This window comes from Erpetoichthys calabaricus, chromosome 7, assembly GCF_900747795.2.
Source record: "Erpetoichthys calabaricus chromosome 7, fErpCal1.3, whole genome shotgun sequence".
In the NCBI taxonomy this organism is placed as follows: Eukaryota; Metazoa; Chordata; class Cladistia; order Polypteriformes; family Polypteridae; genus Erpetoichthys; species Erpetoichthys calabaricus.
In genome coordinates, this window is record NC_041400.2 from 183556265 (window position 1) to 183571651 (window position 15387).

At 40.9% G+C, this 15387-nt stretch overlaps 1 protein-coding gene across 1 annotated transcript in view; it reads right to left on the reverse strand.

Moving 5' to 3' along the window:
• Positions 1-15387, reverse strand: part of wdr32 (WD repeat domain 32) — a 67044-nt gene that overhangs the window by 22801 nt on the left and 28856 nt on the right. The window contains exons 3-4 of the mRNA XM_028805815.2: positions 13597-13794; positions 10011-10213 (exon numbers count right to left, since the gene is read on the reverse strand). Of these exons, the coding sequence (XP_028661648.1) occupies positions 10011-10213; positions 13597-13794 (401 nt within the window). The remainder of the gene's footprint in view (positions 1-10010; positions 10214-13596; positions 13795-15387) is intronic.

Genomic DNA, 15387 nt, shown 5'->3' on the forward strand with positions numbered 1-15387 from the left:
AAGAGCTCCGCCTCCGAGGAAACAGAAAACTCGCTTAACCACCAATAGCACAAGCGAGGCCAGCACGTCAGCAGAAACAAAACCTCAGAAGAAAGACAACGTCGCTTAGTCGCTAATATTGGCAAACCGGTATCCCTTTTACTTTTCCATCCATCCATCCATTTTCCAACCCGCTGAATCCAAACAGGGTCACGGGGGTCTGCTGGAACCAATCCCAGCCAACACAGGGCACAAGGCAGGGAACCAATCCCAGGCAGGGTGCCAACCCACAGCAGGACACACACAAACACACCCACACACCAAGCACACACTAGGGCCAATTTAGAATCGCCAATCCACCTAACCTGCACCTCTTTGGATTGTGGGAGGAAACCGGAGCGCCCGGAGGAAACCCACGCAGACACGGGGAGAACATGCAAACTCCACGCAGGGAGGACCCGGCAATCGAACCCAGGTCCCCAGGTCTCCCAACTGCGAGGCAGCAGCGCTACCCACTGCGCCACCGTGCCGCCCCTTTTACTTTTCCTCCCCCTGCTAATGCACAAGCGAGGCAAGCACGTCGGCAAAGGAAATCCTCCTAGGAGAGCAATAGTTTCTACGACCCCGGGCTTTTTACAGTACAGGCTTACACAGCTAGTATTACATAAAACTAAATGAGTAACAGATGCATTTTCGCAATACCTAAACTAAAGTTTTACTGTGATGATGCAGGTTCGCTCCATGCTCCCCATCTTCCTTCTGGAAGCTCTTGAACCCTACACCGTCGGTAATGTCACCGATGAGCTAGGCAGTGAGGCACAACAAAGCAAGGGGATGTTGCAAAAGTGTAAAGTGCTTTTATTAAAAAAAACAAAACTCAAAACAGTATTCAAATTAAAGTGCAGTGCATCACAGTTCCTTAAATAAATAATCCATAAAAATAAGTGAAAGGGTGGCGGTTAGAAAAAAAAATCCTTTAAAAAACAACAAGGTTAAAACAATGGTTGGAAGCAGTCTTTTAAAACACAACACAAAGCCGGTGCCTTTCTGCTGGTGACTGCCCTGCTTCTCCCGCCCAGGCTATGCACCAGGGGAGCCACCCTACCTGCAGCTGACCTTCTCTCTACGTAGGCTTATCCAGACCGTGACTTGGGCTCCCCAGCGAACAGGGCGCTCCCGCTGGAGCTTTCACATCCCAAGTCCCGACTCCCGCTGCCTTCTTGCCCTTACGCAGCGAGCCATCTTCTTTCCAGTCATTCCCGTCCTTCTAAATGCTCAGCAGGAGCGACCACTATCAACTGCTCCCGGAGTGTTGACCAAACACCCAGGCTCACTGCTCAGCTGCCCGCGAACCTGTGCTCGCTCGTTCTTCTCTCTCTCTTGCACTGGCTTTCCTCTCCCTGCTTCCTGCTGCCTTCTTCTCCTGTAACCTCCCTTTCTTTCTTTTCTTCTCTCCTTTTCATCCCCTTAGTCGCCTCACGCTTCTATCTATCACGAGGACGTGGATCAGGTGTGGCAATCAGCAGCTCCAGCTGCCCGCGTCACGAACTTCCCCAGGAACCGCTTCCGACCACACTACCACGTCCTCTCTATAAGCCGTGAAGACGGCGATTATTTATTTTAAAAGTGGCCTTTTTGACGTAAACTGTGGAACCGCTACACCACAATTACTTGTAGCGTCAAACCTACCACACTCATAATGGACAGGAGCAGCTCCTATAGTTTGTCTGGGTCAGAATGAGATCAAATAATCTTACACAGAAATTATGTAATATTCCCACCTATTACACTGGTCAACAAGCATTTTGCTACTGGGATTTTTTCACTTGCTCTTTAACAAATTTTGCTGACTGCAAATCTGAAAACCGTTTTCGTCCAGCACGTTCCATTTTTAGTTATGATGTTCCAGGTCTTGGACAACTAGGGTGACTGGACAGTAAAGATGGATAACCATTTTGATAAATACCGGTAATTCTACTTGGGATGCCACACACTACTAACAGCTGTGAGTTATTTACCTTGTCATTATTAATTTTATTTAAAAATTATTCATTTTTAATTAATCGAAAAAATATTTGTTACTGATTACCAAGTCTTATACGACTCTTAAGCATAATAACACAACTCAGACTTGACGCTGCAGTAGGTAGTCGGTTTTACTGTTTCCTTACCATAACACTGCATTTCAGGACATTTTGTTCATTAGATTCACCATTGCTTTGAAAATTTTGTCAAGGCGATGGACAGAAACGGCGATGCGTTTCAGCATTTACGAAGTAAGTTTGGTCTCGAGAAAAGTGAAGCCAATACTAAGGAAGGTGTTTTTGTTGGTCCTGAAAGCCTTGAACTGATGCTTGACGATGAGTTCAAAAGGAAACGGAAGCCAAATGAATCAGCAGCATAGGAAGCATTCGTGCAGATTGTCCAGAGTTTTCTTGGCAGTCACAGAGCAGAGAGTTCTGCTGAGCTTGTGGAGAACATACTGGTTATCGTCTTCTGGTATGTTTTCAGAGTAAACACATCAAAACAATTTTGCTGGGACAGAGTTCAAACTCCAGATATTGTCTTGATATATTAATATTCAAACGTGACAAAACGTCAGTGATGTACATCTCAAATACCCGACGTGCTAGCTTAATTCCGATTTCTCACATGAAATCAGTGTAAAAAACTTAATAAAGAGCTGGTCGGAGATTCCCAGTAGCAAACAAAAAATATTTTTTGTAGACCTGTGTTATGAATTAAAGAAGTTTAAGAATAAGATTAGTGTTCTTATGCATTCACTTTATCTGTAAAATACGTGCAATATTTGCCTATATATTCAATACTGTTCTATCACTCAGTAAACTAACTTTGATAATTTAATTACGATAATACAAATACTGCAAAGAATTTATATGCTTTATCCATTAATGGTTTATCTAATGTCTGCATTTCACTGAAGTGAGATCACACCTGCTTTAGTGACACAGGTCAAAGGCAACTACTTTGGAGATGCCCACTTTCACCAAAGACAATGAAATCACATAAGCCAATGAACCATTCTAAAGGCACGACTCACATAGACTCTACTGCAAAAAAGTAAAATGACAAAATAATATCACCTGGTCACTTCCTGTATTGTTTGTGAAGAGCAAAAGTCTCAAGCTTTCAAAGGCATGGTGGGAGTTCAGATTAATACAGTAAAGCATAAACATACAATGAGAAAAAACTTTATTTATTTTTGTCTATTTGTCTATTAACATTCTACCCCACTTTATCCTGTGCAGAGTCACAAGGAAACTTGAGTAAATTTATATAAGTTCTGGCACACTTCTAACAAAGCACATTGGTTCTAAAAACTCCTACATTTTGCACTGACAGCAGGAAAGGCCTGTGAATATTTTTTTAACAGTAACGTAACAATACTGCACACACAATAATGTGCAGTGAATACACTTGACTTATAGTTTCCATCTTTCTCTGTACGTTCATCATTCGTTTGCTCAGAGGTTGACGCGCTTGCTGCTTCCTGAGCAGCTCTTCTTTTCTCCACTCTAGCGGCCCGCTTCTTCTCTTCTTCCGTCAGCATCTTTTCACGTTAAAACTGATTCACTTAAGCTGGCACTTAAGTCTTCAATCTGCCTAAAGAATGATTTAAGATATGAAGAGGTAGGGGAATGGGAACGGTCCCCGTACGCATGCGCCGCACGGCTGTGTGCTGCCGAGAGTTGATTCTACAATAAAATAAAATAAAAATAAGAAGAGTAATAAAATCATCATTGCGGGTAGTAGACGTCACGTAGTATATGTGTACCAAATTTCAGGTCAATAGGTGAAACAGTTTGCGAGCCGCAGGTGATTTAAAATCCTGGACAGACAAACCAACAGCCACGGTAGTGTATTATATAAGATCTGTATCAGAATCAGAATATTTTATTAATTGCAAAGGAAATTACTTACATTTGGTAAATGCCATTTTGAATCTTTGGTTGGACTGCTTAGACGCTATTATCGATAAAGTGGCCAGTACTCTTTCCAATAAAACGGACAAATTTTTAGTTTCGAATTGGTGATGGTGCACCATGCAGAGATGAACTCATGAACTTTAGACTTTCAGTACACTCAAATTGACCTAATAAAGAGAAGACGCACATATTTCTTGCCTCATCAGCAAAGTAAGGCTTCATGAATTCTGTTTAAAAGAAACAACACAGATCTCCTGCCATGTTCATTCAAGAGCTACAGTAATCAGATAGGTCGTTCAGGCATTAACTTAGTCTCTATCCCAACCAGTAATAGTTTTCCCCTGTGTGATGGGCAAATAAAATATTCCAGTTCTCCTACAAAATTAACCACTTTTCTAGGTGCAAGCATTCCTTTTTTAATTCATATAGTATCTGTAAACTCTATATTAAGTGTACATACTGTACAACAAACTTGGTACGTTACATTTGAAAGCTTAAGGTGATCTTTACTCAAAGCAACTTCTTTCATACATAGAACCTGGGAAATTAATGGGTTAAACATTCCGAGAATGCATTCGGATTTGCTCATTCACAAATTTCTTGGGTCAATAACAGTCACCTGTGCCATCCCTGGTAAGGGGTGTATTGTTCTCTTGTCAGCTATTCTGGGGAGACATGCAAGTAAGAACTTCACTGTACTACACACACAACAATAAAGTTGACTTGACGTGGAGCCAGTCCATTGCAGAGAAAACTTACACGTGAATGGTGCCCACTTGGAATAGCCAATGTAGCCAACACACACAATTTTTAGAAGGCAAGTTAACAACAAGTAATTACAGCAGCGGTTCCGAAGTTTTTCTATGTCCTCCACCTCTATAAAATGTCTGATACCCCTTACAAACGTAATAACATATTTGAAGACGAAGGCGGCAATTTTTTCATTTTTGAACCACACACTGAACCAAAAAAAACAAAGCTTTTAACTCGGTGCATAAAATTTAAATGTAAATTGAGCAATTTACTTTCAGAAATCTAAATAATCTTGTAAATGTGTTCCCCATGAAGCTTAGACATTTGATTTGATGATCAGGAGGATGGGGTATCCCTCCAAGCATCAAGAGCCGTAAGGAAATGACACATGATCAATGACAGAGGGATTTGGGAGATTGGAGACGCCTGTGAAGCAATGGGTGCCAGTGTGCCACTAAGCTGTCAAGCCCCGTCGATGAGCTTTGTCCCCCAATAACACCCGCAAAACAGTTCGAAAACAGATGCCCCACACAGTTTAAACTGCTGTGCTACTGGCAGGACTGGCAGCAGGAGAGATGAGAAGAGAGTAAGCAGCAGGTGCTGAATCCAATTCAGTTCCCCTTGTCTCAGTGGTAAAAATGTCAATAAAAATCCTCAAAATCAGTGAGGGCTTACACAGAAATCAATACTAGACCTCGCTCTTTTCTATGGATCATTAAAAAGTCCAAATTCTACTTTTTATTTTTTTATTAAAAAATGTTTTCACCTTTATGAACACTATGTGCATCGCTGGGGTCACCACCTCCAGTCCTGGAGGGCCCCTATGCCTGTAGGTTTTCATTCTAACCCTTTTCTTAACAAATTAGTTTTTGTTGCTAATTAACACCTTTTCCTTTCATTTTAATTGACTTCTTTTTTTAAGATTTGCTCCCCTGAAGTGCTTCATTTCTTTCCTTAAATGGAAACAGAATGAAATGAAATGTGAAGTGAGTGAGCCAACAGACGTCAGGGCCTCAAACTCCAACCAGTTCCTTAATTAGGCGCCAGGTCTTGCTGTTAATTAAACCCGTTCTTTAATTCCATGGCTTGTTGCTGCTCTCGTTGTGCAATAGCAGACATTTCTGAAATTGTTGATTTTCTCTTTTCTAAGAGCTCTATGAAAGTGTTTTTGGGTCCTGAGCAGATCAGCATTCCTGAGACCTTCATGTTTCTTTATTTTCAGATACTGTATGATGGACACAGTTTGCTAGTCCCGTTTTGGTTCATTTTGTATCTCATTAATGTTTGGCTGCTAATTAATGAAAAATAACAATTAAGGGGTCTGGGTATGCAAGAGCAAGTCAATTAAAATGAATTAAAAAAAAGTTAATTAGGAACAAAAATGGGCCACTAATTTAGAAAAAGGTTAGAATAAAAACCTGCAGCCACTGGTGCCCTCCAAGACCGGTGTTGGGGATCCCTGGTCCATAGTAATGAACCCCTGAGGGTGCGCATTTCTGAGGCTCATTCACAGGGGACAATGCCACACACAATGCTCAATTCTTTTCATATCACAGAACAGGCACACAAATTAATAAATGACCTACAAATGAGAGCACACTGCAAGACACCGACAGCACCAAGATAAAAGCTGGTACGACGAACCTCACCCAATATTTGTAAATCATGATTCAGCCTTCCTTTTTGTCACACCCCCTGAAATGCCATCATGCACCCTGAGGTTACAGGCACCCCAAGATGGGAACCCCTACACAAGAGACAACAACTGCAGACTCAAATAGAATATGCAAACTTTAAACCGACAGCGACTGGGAGCAAGATTCACACACTTGAGGCAGTAGTGCTATTCACTGTACCCCAGTTTCACCCAATAAATGGGCCATTAAAGATAAATGTTTTGCTGTAATCAGCTCACTCTAGTATACGTAAGCTTCTACCTATTGATCACTCACTCCACAGACGCTACATGCAAAGGATTATAAACAATAATGAGAAGCAAAATACACTGCCTGGCCAAAAAAAAAAAGTCGCCACCTGGATTTAACTAAGCAAATAGGTACGAGCCTCCTACTGGATAATTACTGCATGGGCGATTATCTTTCAGCTGGCAACAAGTTATTTAACCCCAACTGGTGCAATGAGTTGCTTCTCATTTCTTAAACAACCATGTCGAAAGACGCATCTCGTGGTCGTGGAAAAGATGTTAGTCTGTTTGAGAAGGGTCAAATCATTGGCATGCATCAAGCAGAGAAAACATCTAAGGAGATTGCAGAAACTACTAAAATTGGGTTAAGAACTGTCCAACACATTATTAAAAACTGGAAGGGTAGTGGGGACCCATCGTCTTCGAGGAAGAAATGTGGCCGGAAAAAAATCCTGAATGATCGTGATCGGCGATCACTTAAACGTTTGGTGAAATCAAATCGAAGAAAAACAACAGTAGAACTCAGGTCTATGTTTAATAGTGAAAGTAAGAGAATTTCCACACGCACAATGCGAAGGGAACTCAAGGGATTGGGACTGAACAGCTGTGTAACCGTAAGAAAACCACTAATCAGTGAGGCAAACCGGGAAAAAAAGGCTTCAATTTGCTAGGGAGCAAAAAGATTGGACTCTGGAGCAATGGAAGAAGGTCATGGATTGGCCACCACAGAGTCCAGACCTTAACCCCATTGAGAATCTTTGGGATGTGCTGGAGAAGGCTTTGCGCAGCGGTCAGACTCTACCATCATCAATGCAAGATCTTGGTGAAAAATTAATGCAACACTGGATGGAACTAAATCTTGTGACATTGCAGAAGCTTATCGAAACAATGCCACAGCGAATGCGTGCCGTAATCAAAGCTAAAGGCGGTCCAACGAAATATTAGAGTGTGTGACCTTTTTTTTTTTTGGTGGTGGTGGTGACTTTTTTTTTGGCCAGGCAGTGTATTTAAATTTCTGAAGACATACAAAACACAAGCAGTTTTATTAAATACATCAATAATATAAATTTACACCAACCAAAAACACTGTTTGCATATGCTAGTCAAAATTCTCTTTCTCCAGCTAAATCATCATGAGACTCCCTAATTACACATACAAGACAAATAATAAGGCTGTTCTAAACTATATACAGTAATCCCTCCTCCATCGCGGGGGTTGCGTTCCAGAGCCACCCGCGAAATAAGAAAATCCACGAAGCAGAAACCATATGTTTATATGGTTATTTTTATATTGTCATGCTTGGGTCACAGATTTGCGCAGAAACACAGGAGGTTGTAGAGAGACAGGAATGTTATTCAAACACTGCAAACAAACATTTGTCTCTTTTTCAAAAGTTTAAACTGTGCTCCATGACAAGACAGAGATGACAGTTCCGTCTCACAATTAAAAGAATGCAAACATATCTTCCTCTTCAAAAGAGTGCGTGTCAGGAGCAGTAACTGTCACAGAGCTGTTGAAGGCGGCAGCTCACACCCCCTCCGTCAGGAGCAGGCAGAGAGAGAGAGAGAGAGAGACAGAGTTTGTTTTTCAGTCAAAAATCAATACGTGCCCTTCGAGCTTTTAAGTATGCGAAGCACCGGGCAGCATGTCGTTTCAGGAAGCAGCTGCGCAAAAGATAGCAACGTGAAGATAATCTTTCAGCATTTTTAGACGAGCGTCCGTATCGTCTAGGTGTGCGAACAGCCCCCCTGCTCAATCCCCCTACGTCAGGATCACAGAAAGTCAGCGCAAGAGAAAGAGAAAAGTAAGCTGGGTAGCTTCTCAGCCATCTGCCAATAGTGTCCCTTGTATGAAATCAACTGGGCAAACCAACTGAGGAAGCATGTACCAGAAATTAAAAGACCCATTGTCCGCAGAAACCCACGAAGCAGCGAAAAATCCGTGATATATATTTAAATATGCTTACATATAAAATCCGCGATGGAGTGAAGCCGCGAAAGGCGAAGCGCGATATAGCGAGGGATTACTGTACCCCTTTATTAACACCTCCTTGGTCTGCATTCCTTATTTCTTGAGGTTCCATTTTATACACTGTACTTCTGGGCGAGTACTCATTGGTTGTCAGCTCTTGCACACACATTGGCTCACTGCTACGACTTAAGACAAACTCAACCTTGTTTGATTTAGGGGGGACAAGTTACAGAATGATCTGGCAGAGTTGCTGGGGATGTCAAACTACATGACCAACACTCACAGGAGTGTGCCATGACTGCCCCTGACTTGTCAAGTTGATGTAAATGAAGTTTGAGACTGACAACTGCTGGGAAAATCATTCAGTGTGACAGTTCCTTAAGTGACATAACAGGACACTGATATTAGGTAACGAAAAAAGTCTGATGGTTTAAAAGTTCTTTTTTTGATCATAATTGTTATGGTTTTATAATCTGAACACTGATATTTGGTTTTCATTAATCTACTGCGAGATTCTTTTCAGAAAAGATATGCATCGAACAGCCAATTTTCTTTTGTAAGAATGTTCACAAATATGAAACCATTAGTTGAGTAGTGAAGTTAGGAGCAGGCGCTGATACAGCACATTGCCGCACCCACCACATGACCAACCAACTCAGGATCCCAGATTAGGAACCGAGTTGTAGCCAAGCAACGGGTGGCACCTCAGCACCACACTAGTGCAGGTGGAATGGTGCAGTGTGAGTTTTTTTATGGTGGCTGGAGTGCCAATTCTGCCACCAACCACCAGCTTTTTCCCTGCAGGTTGGAGGGCCTACATGGAAGGCTGGATGCAAATTAACATCATACCCAGGACGGAGCAGTGAAGGTATAACTGTATTTAAAAATAAGCAGGAAAACATGAGAAATAAGCATGTGTTTGACTGATCAATAAATATATTAAAAAAAAAAAAAAAAAAACAGAAAATCACCCATTAGTCAGACATAGACAACTTTGTGCTGCCATTTTCGCCACTGCCAATAAGTATTAACTGTTTGGTTTCCACCGGTCAACATGATAAACCAAAAGTTGGAACCTGACCTTCAATGTTCCATCTAACTTGCTTGTATGGTCCAAATGGCTTAATCTTTTCTATTAATTTTACAAACTACAAATCAACCATTGCATTTGATTCCAATCATGGATGATCTGTTGATGAATACCCAAATTACAAAACCAATTTGATTAAAACAGTGAAGCAAAAACTACAACGAAATAGCATACTATTCTTTTGTGAATATGTTACATGAACAGCGCAATAAAAATGATATTAAAATTCAAATATCAATAAAGTGTATAAATACTTCAGGCATTTTTAGCAGTTAAGATCAGACACCCTGTAGATATTTTAAGCAACTGCCCGATTTAGGAGATTCAAATTCTGTAAGTACTAACCTAAGCTTAAAGCAGTCCGCCTTGCCCTCAGAATACGGTAACTGCCCACCTCCAGGGACTGAGTTAGGTCAAGATTATGAAGAATAAGCAGATAACCAGAAGAGGTGGATATCAGCATTTTTGAACAGTCTGGCGTTAGCCTCATTCTCATCAGGTATCGAGTGTGAAAGAACTTCTTATGTGGGCAGCCATCTTCCGTAAACCTAAAAAAGAAAATGAAAAAAGCATGCACAGATAAAAATGTTAAACAGTCAAATAAGTTAAAATGTTCCAGAAATGGGGCGGCACGGTGGCGCAGTGGTAGTGCTGCTGCCTCACAGTAAGGAGACCTGGGTTCGCTTCCTGGGTTTGCCCCGCATGGAGTTTGCATGTTCTCCCCGTGTCTGCGTGGGTTTCCTCCCACAGTCCAAAGACATGCAAGTTAGGTGGGTTGGCGATTCTAAATTGGCCCTAGTGTGGGTGTGCATGTGTGTGTCCTGCGGTGGGTTGGCATCCTGCCCGGGATTGGTTCCTGCCTTGCACTCTGTGTTGGCTGGGATTGGCTCCAGCAGACCCCCGTGACCCTGTGTTCGGATTCAGCGGGTTGGAAAATGGATGGAAGTTTGCGGATGATACGACCGTGGCGGGTCTCATATCAGACAATGATGAGACTCACTATACAGAGAGATACAACACCTAGCACTATGGTGCTCAGCCAACAACCTCATCTTGAACACCAGCAAGACCAAAGTCATTGATGTGCTCCTATATTCATACATGAGGAGGCTGTAATGTGTGTGGACAGTATCAAGTTCTTGGGTATCCACATCACATCGGATCTGACCTGGTCTTTGAACACATCTCACCTGGTTAAGAAGGCCCAACAAAGACTCTTCTTCCTCAGGAAGTGCTGGATTCACCTCTCGGCTTCTCACAAACTTCTACAGATCCGCTATAGAAAGCATTCTCTGTCACAGTATGACAGTGTGGTATGACAGCTGCACAGCACCGGACAGGAAGGACTTGGCATGGGTGGTAAGAACAGCACAGGGGATCATGGGAAGTCCTCTCCTAGACCTGGACTCTGTACATGCTGGAAGGGTGAAGAAGAGGGCCAAATGTATAGCTGCAGATCTCACCCATCCGGGAAATGGACTGTTTGCACCACTTCCTTCGGGAAAGCGGTATAGAAACATAAAAACACGTACCAGCAGATTGAAAGACAGCTTTCTCCACAGAGCTGTGAAGTCCATCTGCCCCTGCTGATACACACACATACATCTACATCTACCCCTAACCTGCCCCCCAGTAGACATGCACACACACTTTCCCTTGTAATCAAACACACACACTCTTATTCCTCCCCTGCAGACCCACGCACACAGACCATTGGTCTCTGCAGGCGTACTTCCTCAGGAAAAGCCTGGACTTGATGTTTTATTGCTGCCGTCTTTTATACTTATGTTTATTATTTATAGTTTATTGTGTATTTAAGTATTCTGCCTTGAAGCTGAGTCCCGCCAACAAAAATTTTGTTATTTGTATGCATAATGACAATAAAGAATCCTACCTACCTACCTACCTACCTACGTGTATATTGGCCATTACTACTTGAAATGATTTGTAATTTACTATTCACAAACGGATGCAAAGCCCCAGTTTTAGGAACTATTTCTTCAGAGTCCTAGAGGTCAACTCTCTTAACTTATCTTTAATTAGTCATATGTTAATACTAACTGGTTATTAGAGAAAACTTTATAATTGCAATATCACCACTGAAATCTGTTAAATTTGTTAATTTTTGCTCCAAGGAAATGTCATCCCTAAAGTTAAAAAATGGCCACAATGAAACAGCTTTCTCAAGGAAAATGTCAGTCCATTGTTATTTATTTATTTATTTATTTTTTAAGTTTATGCCATGCGACAGATTGCTAAGAAATTGAAGATTCCATACAAAGAGTGTCTAACTGGATCTAACCAGAACAGAAAAAGATGGGGAAGACCCAGATGGACAAATGCATAAGATGATCAATCACAACAAAGCCTGTAGTTTGAGAAACAAAGAATGTACAGGTCCTTGGTAGGCTTCTGCCTTAAATAGAATCCAAATGCCAGTGCCATCTGCCACAGAGAAAGGATAACACCTGACTGCTGGCCATAATACACTTTTCCAGTCATCTTCCATCCAATGCCAGAGTTCTTCTGTCCATTGCAAATTTTTCGTTTCATTTGCCAGTTTCAGATATGACATTTTCTTTGAAACTCTACCTATAGGGCCCAGCTTCCCAGAATCGGGTTTTCTCTGTTGCAGATGACACTGATATTCGGTTTGTATTTAATGAAGATGCCAACTTGAGGAGCTGTAACTTGTTTTTATTCCAGCATCTCAAAAACAGAGTTTTTTTTTTTCTGTTCCCCCCTGTTATCTGGCCATGGCCTTCAACTTATTATAATCATGAGAGCCTTAAAACCAAATCCATAATGAAGGACTCTACTTTGCCGATTTGTACATCTGTATTATTTATGAGCACATTGATTTATTTGTATTTACTATTTTGGTATTTCACTTATTCATTCATTCATTTACTTATTTCAAACTTTCCATTTTTTATTCTTGTAACATTTTCTTTGACATCTTGGTTAACAGGTTGAGCTACATGTCTTGTATGTAAATGTACTACAGAAATAAATTATGTTGGTGCCTTTGTTTCAGATTTGGACTCATCACTCCGTAAGACTTTAAGCCACTGTTCCTGCATTTTGTATTGTCTTTCATAAGCTGCAGTCTCCTCTTCTTGCTTCATTTCCACAAGAATGGTATCTAGCTGCAACACAACAAGAGTATTTCTTTTAAGATTTCCTCAGCTACTTGAAGAGTGCACTTTCGTCCCGGATCACGTCACTGGATCCCTTCTGTCCCTTAAGGAAATTACTTTTAAGCCTTGTTCATCAGATACAGGCAGCTTGTTGGTGGTTCTACTGAATAATCAGTCTCCAACTGGCCCAGCTTCTCCAACCTTTTATACGACAACATGAACATCACATCATCAAAATCCAGTTCGGTGTGTTTACTGCTTTCTGGTCATTGCTTTGTTGACACAAAACTATGGCTGTACGTTTGTCAACAGGTTTTAGCTAAGCCATTTCCAAACTTCTCCTCGAGGCAGCTGTGTTAGTATTTTATTGGTCTAGCTAATTGCTACCTCATTAATTTGAGTTAGGCGGCCATTACTGGAATTCAGCAGATACAAGGAATAACTAGGGTGTCTTGAGGAAAGCTTGGGAACAAAGCCTATGTTGTTCTTGCCAAGATACTACCAGGTTTTTGGAAAACATAAGAACTTACTTTTTCTTGTAGCTTATGTGTTTTGTATTTTCACTAGTATTATATAGCATGTCTATTTAACAGTAAATATATACTGTATAAAAAATGTGTTAAAAATAATGGGCTACGACTTTTGTTTAGCACCACATGTCAGTCTAATGTTATACACACACATGTATATATATATATATATATATATATATATATATATATATATATATATATATATATATATATATATATATATATAAAATACAATTTAAATCAAGAAAAAAAGAATACCTGTTTGTGTCCCATGTTATAACATTTCCATCAAAACCTGAGGTTACTAGCAGCCGTGTATTAGTGTCATATTCAATGTTCTTGACCCAGCTGGTGTGCCCATGCAGCGTACATACTTTGGAATTCAACTTCCGCAAGTCCCAGAGTGCAATTGTGGTGTCGTCAGAACATGTTGCAAACAGTCTGTTGTCAAGAAACCTAGGGAGAAACAAAAAAATACCCTTTAGAAGAAGCAATTGCGTTAATACAACCTTTGAGTTCTGTAAAGAGTTTGTTCTGCCATCAAGCCACGCAGAGCTGTATCTCCAACTTTAGGCAAGGAATGGCTTGCACAGTTGACATCTGTATTCAGTATTCAATTCAGCCTGCAATACCAGTGCAAAGGATAAAGTCACACGCACAAGGTTTATGACAAGTTTCTAACTGAAAAGTTTGTTACCTGTTGTGCAAAGCCAACATGTTCACAATCACACATGTAATCAGAAAGAGAAAAAGATATGCAAAGGACAACTGCATTTAGTGAGGGTTGGTAGAAGACTTCAGCTATAGGGGAAAAATATAGAGAAAGCAAAATAAACATAGCAGTATAAAAATGCAATTCATCTGGGTCAACTCTGAAAACAGGCTAAATGGAAAAAGAATTAGCACCAAGTATTACATTAATTGCCCCTGACACTGCATTCATATGATTCATTTTGCAGGCATTTCTTCACTTGGTCTGTTTTAACTGGACGTTTACTTGAAAATAGTGGGAAATCAGTTGACCGTACATCTCAAAGCACATGAGTTAGTTTGGTAGGATACTGAAAAAGTCTAGTAACATTCAAAATGAAAGACCATTTTGGAGACATAACTTTAACTATTAGGGATGCACCGATACCACTTTTTTGGAAAACGAGTACGAGTACGAGTACTTGCATTTCAGTACTCGCCGATACCGAGTACCTAATAAAAACATGATTTAAATTTATAGGTAACAGCTTTAGTCATATAATTTAACAAAAAAAACAAGGGACTAGTTTGGAATTAAGAACATTTATTTAAAATGAAAAGCATGTTGTATGCAACATATTACAGAATAAATAATTATAAAAAAAAATTTAAACAGTGACAGTGCAACTCAAGTATTTTTTTCAGTTTGTTGTAAACTCTGCCGCTTTGGACAACATGGGCCTCAAACACATGCGCTATAGCCTAGCTGGTGTGCGAGCCGCAGAATTGTTTCGCATGTAATATGGCTCGTTGCGGCGTGAAACTCTCGTCTATCCACTGGGAGGTTAGGCTAATTAGCGACACGGGGCTAACACTGCTTGTCCAAATATCCGTGGTGAAACTAAACGCAGAGGAGGCTTGCAGTAGGCTGTGGATATGTTTTTTCACGGAGTCGTGTAGTTTAGGCAGCTCCGTGTCAGTCATGTAGCGGCGGCTTGGGACATCATATCTGGGCTCCAGAACATGGAGGAGATGCAGGAATCCCACATTTTCTACCTCCGAGAGTGGCTGGCCACTCAATGCAATGTACTCGATAATTGCCTGTGTTATTTTCACAGCATGTGGATTGTCTCTGGACATTTTCTCTCGTCTTGCAAGAGTTTGCTGCAGCGTGGGTTGTGTTGGTTTAGAAGCGTGGGTAAACTCTTTGTACTCGTTGTCGTGTTGGGATTTTAGGTGCTTGATTAAATTACTTGTGTTATATTGCGCTACCTTTTGAGCCTCCTCTGGACAATTTCGCTGAGCACAATTTGCAGTCCGCCTTTGTTTTGTCGTCTTTATTCACTTTGAAATAGTTCC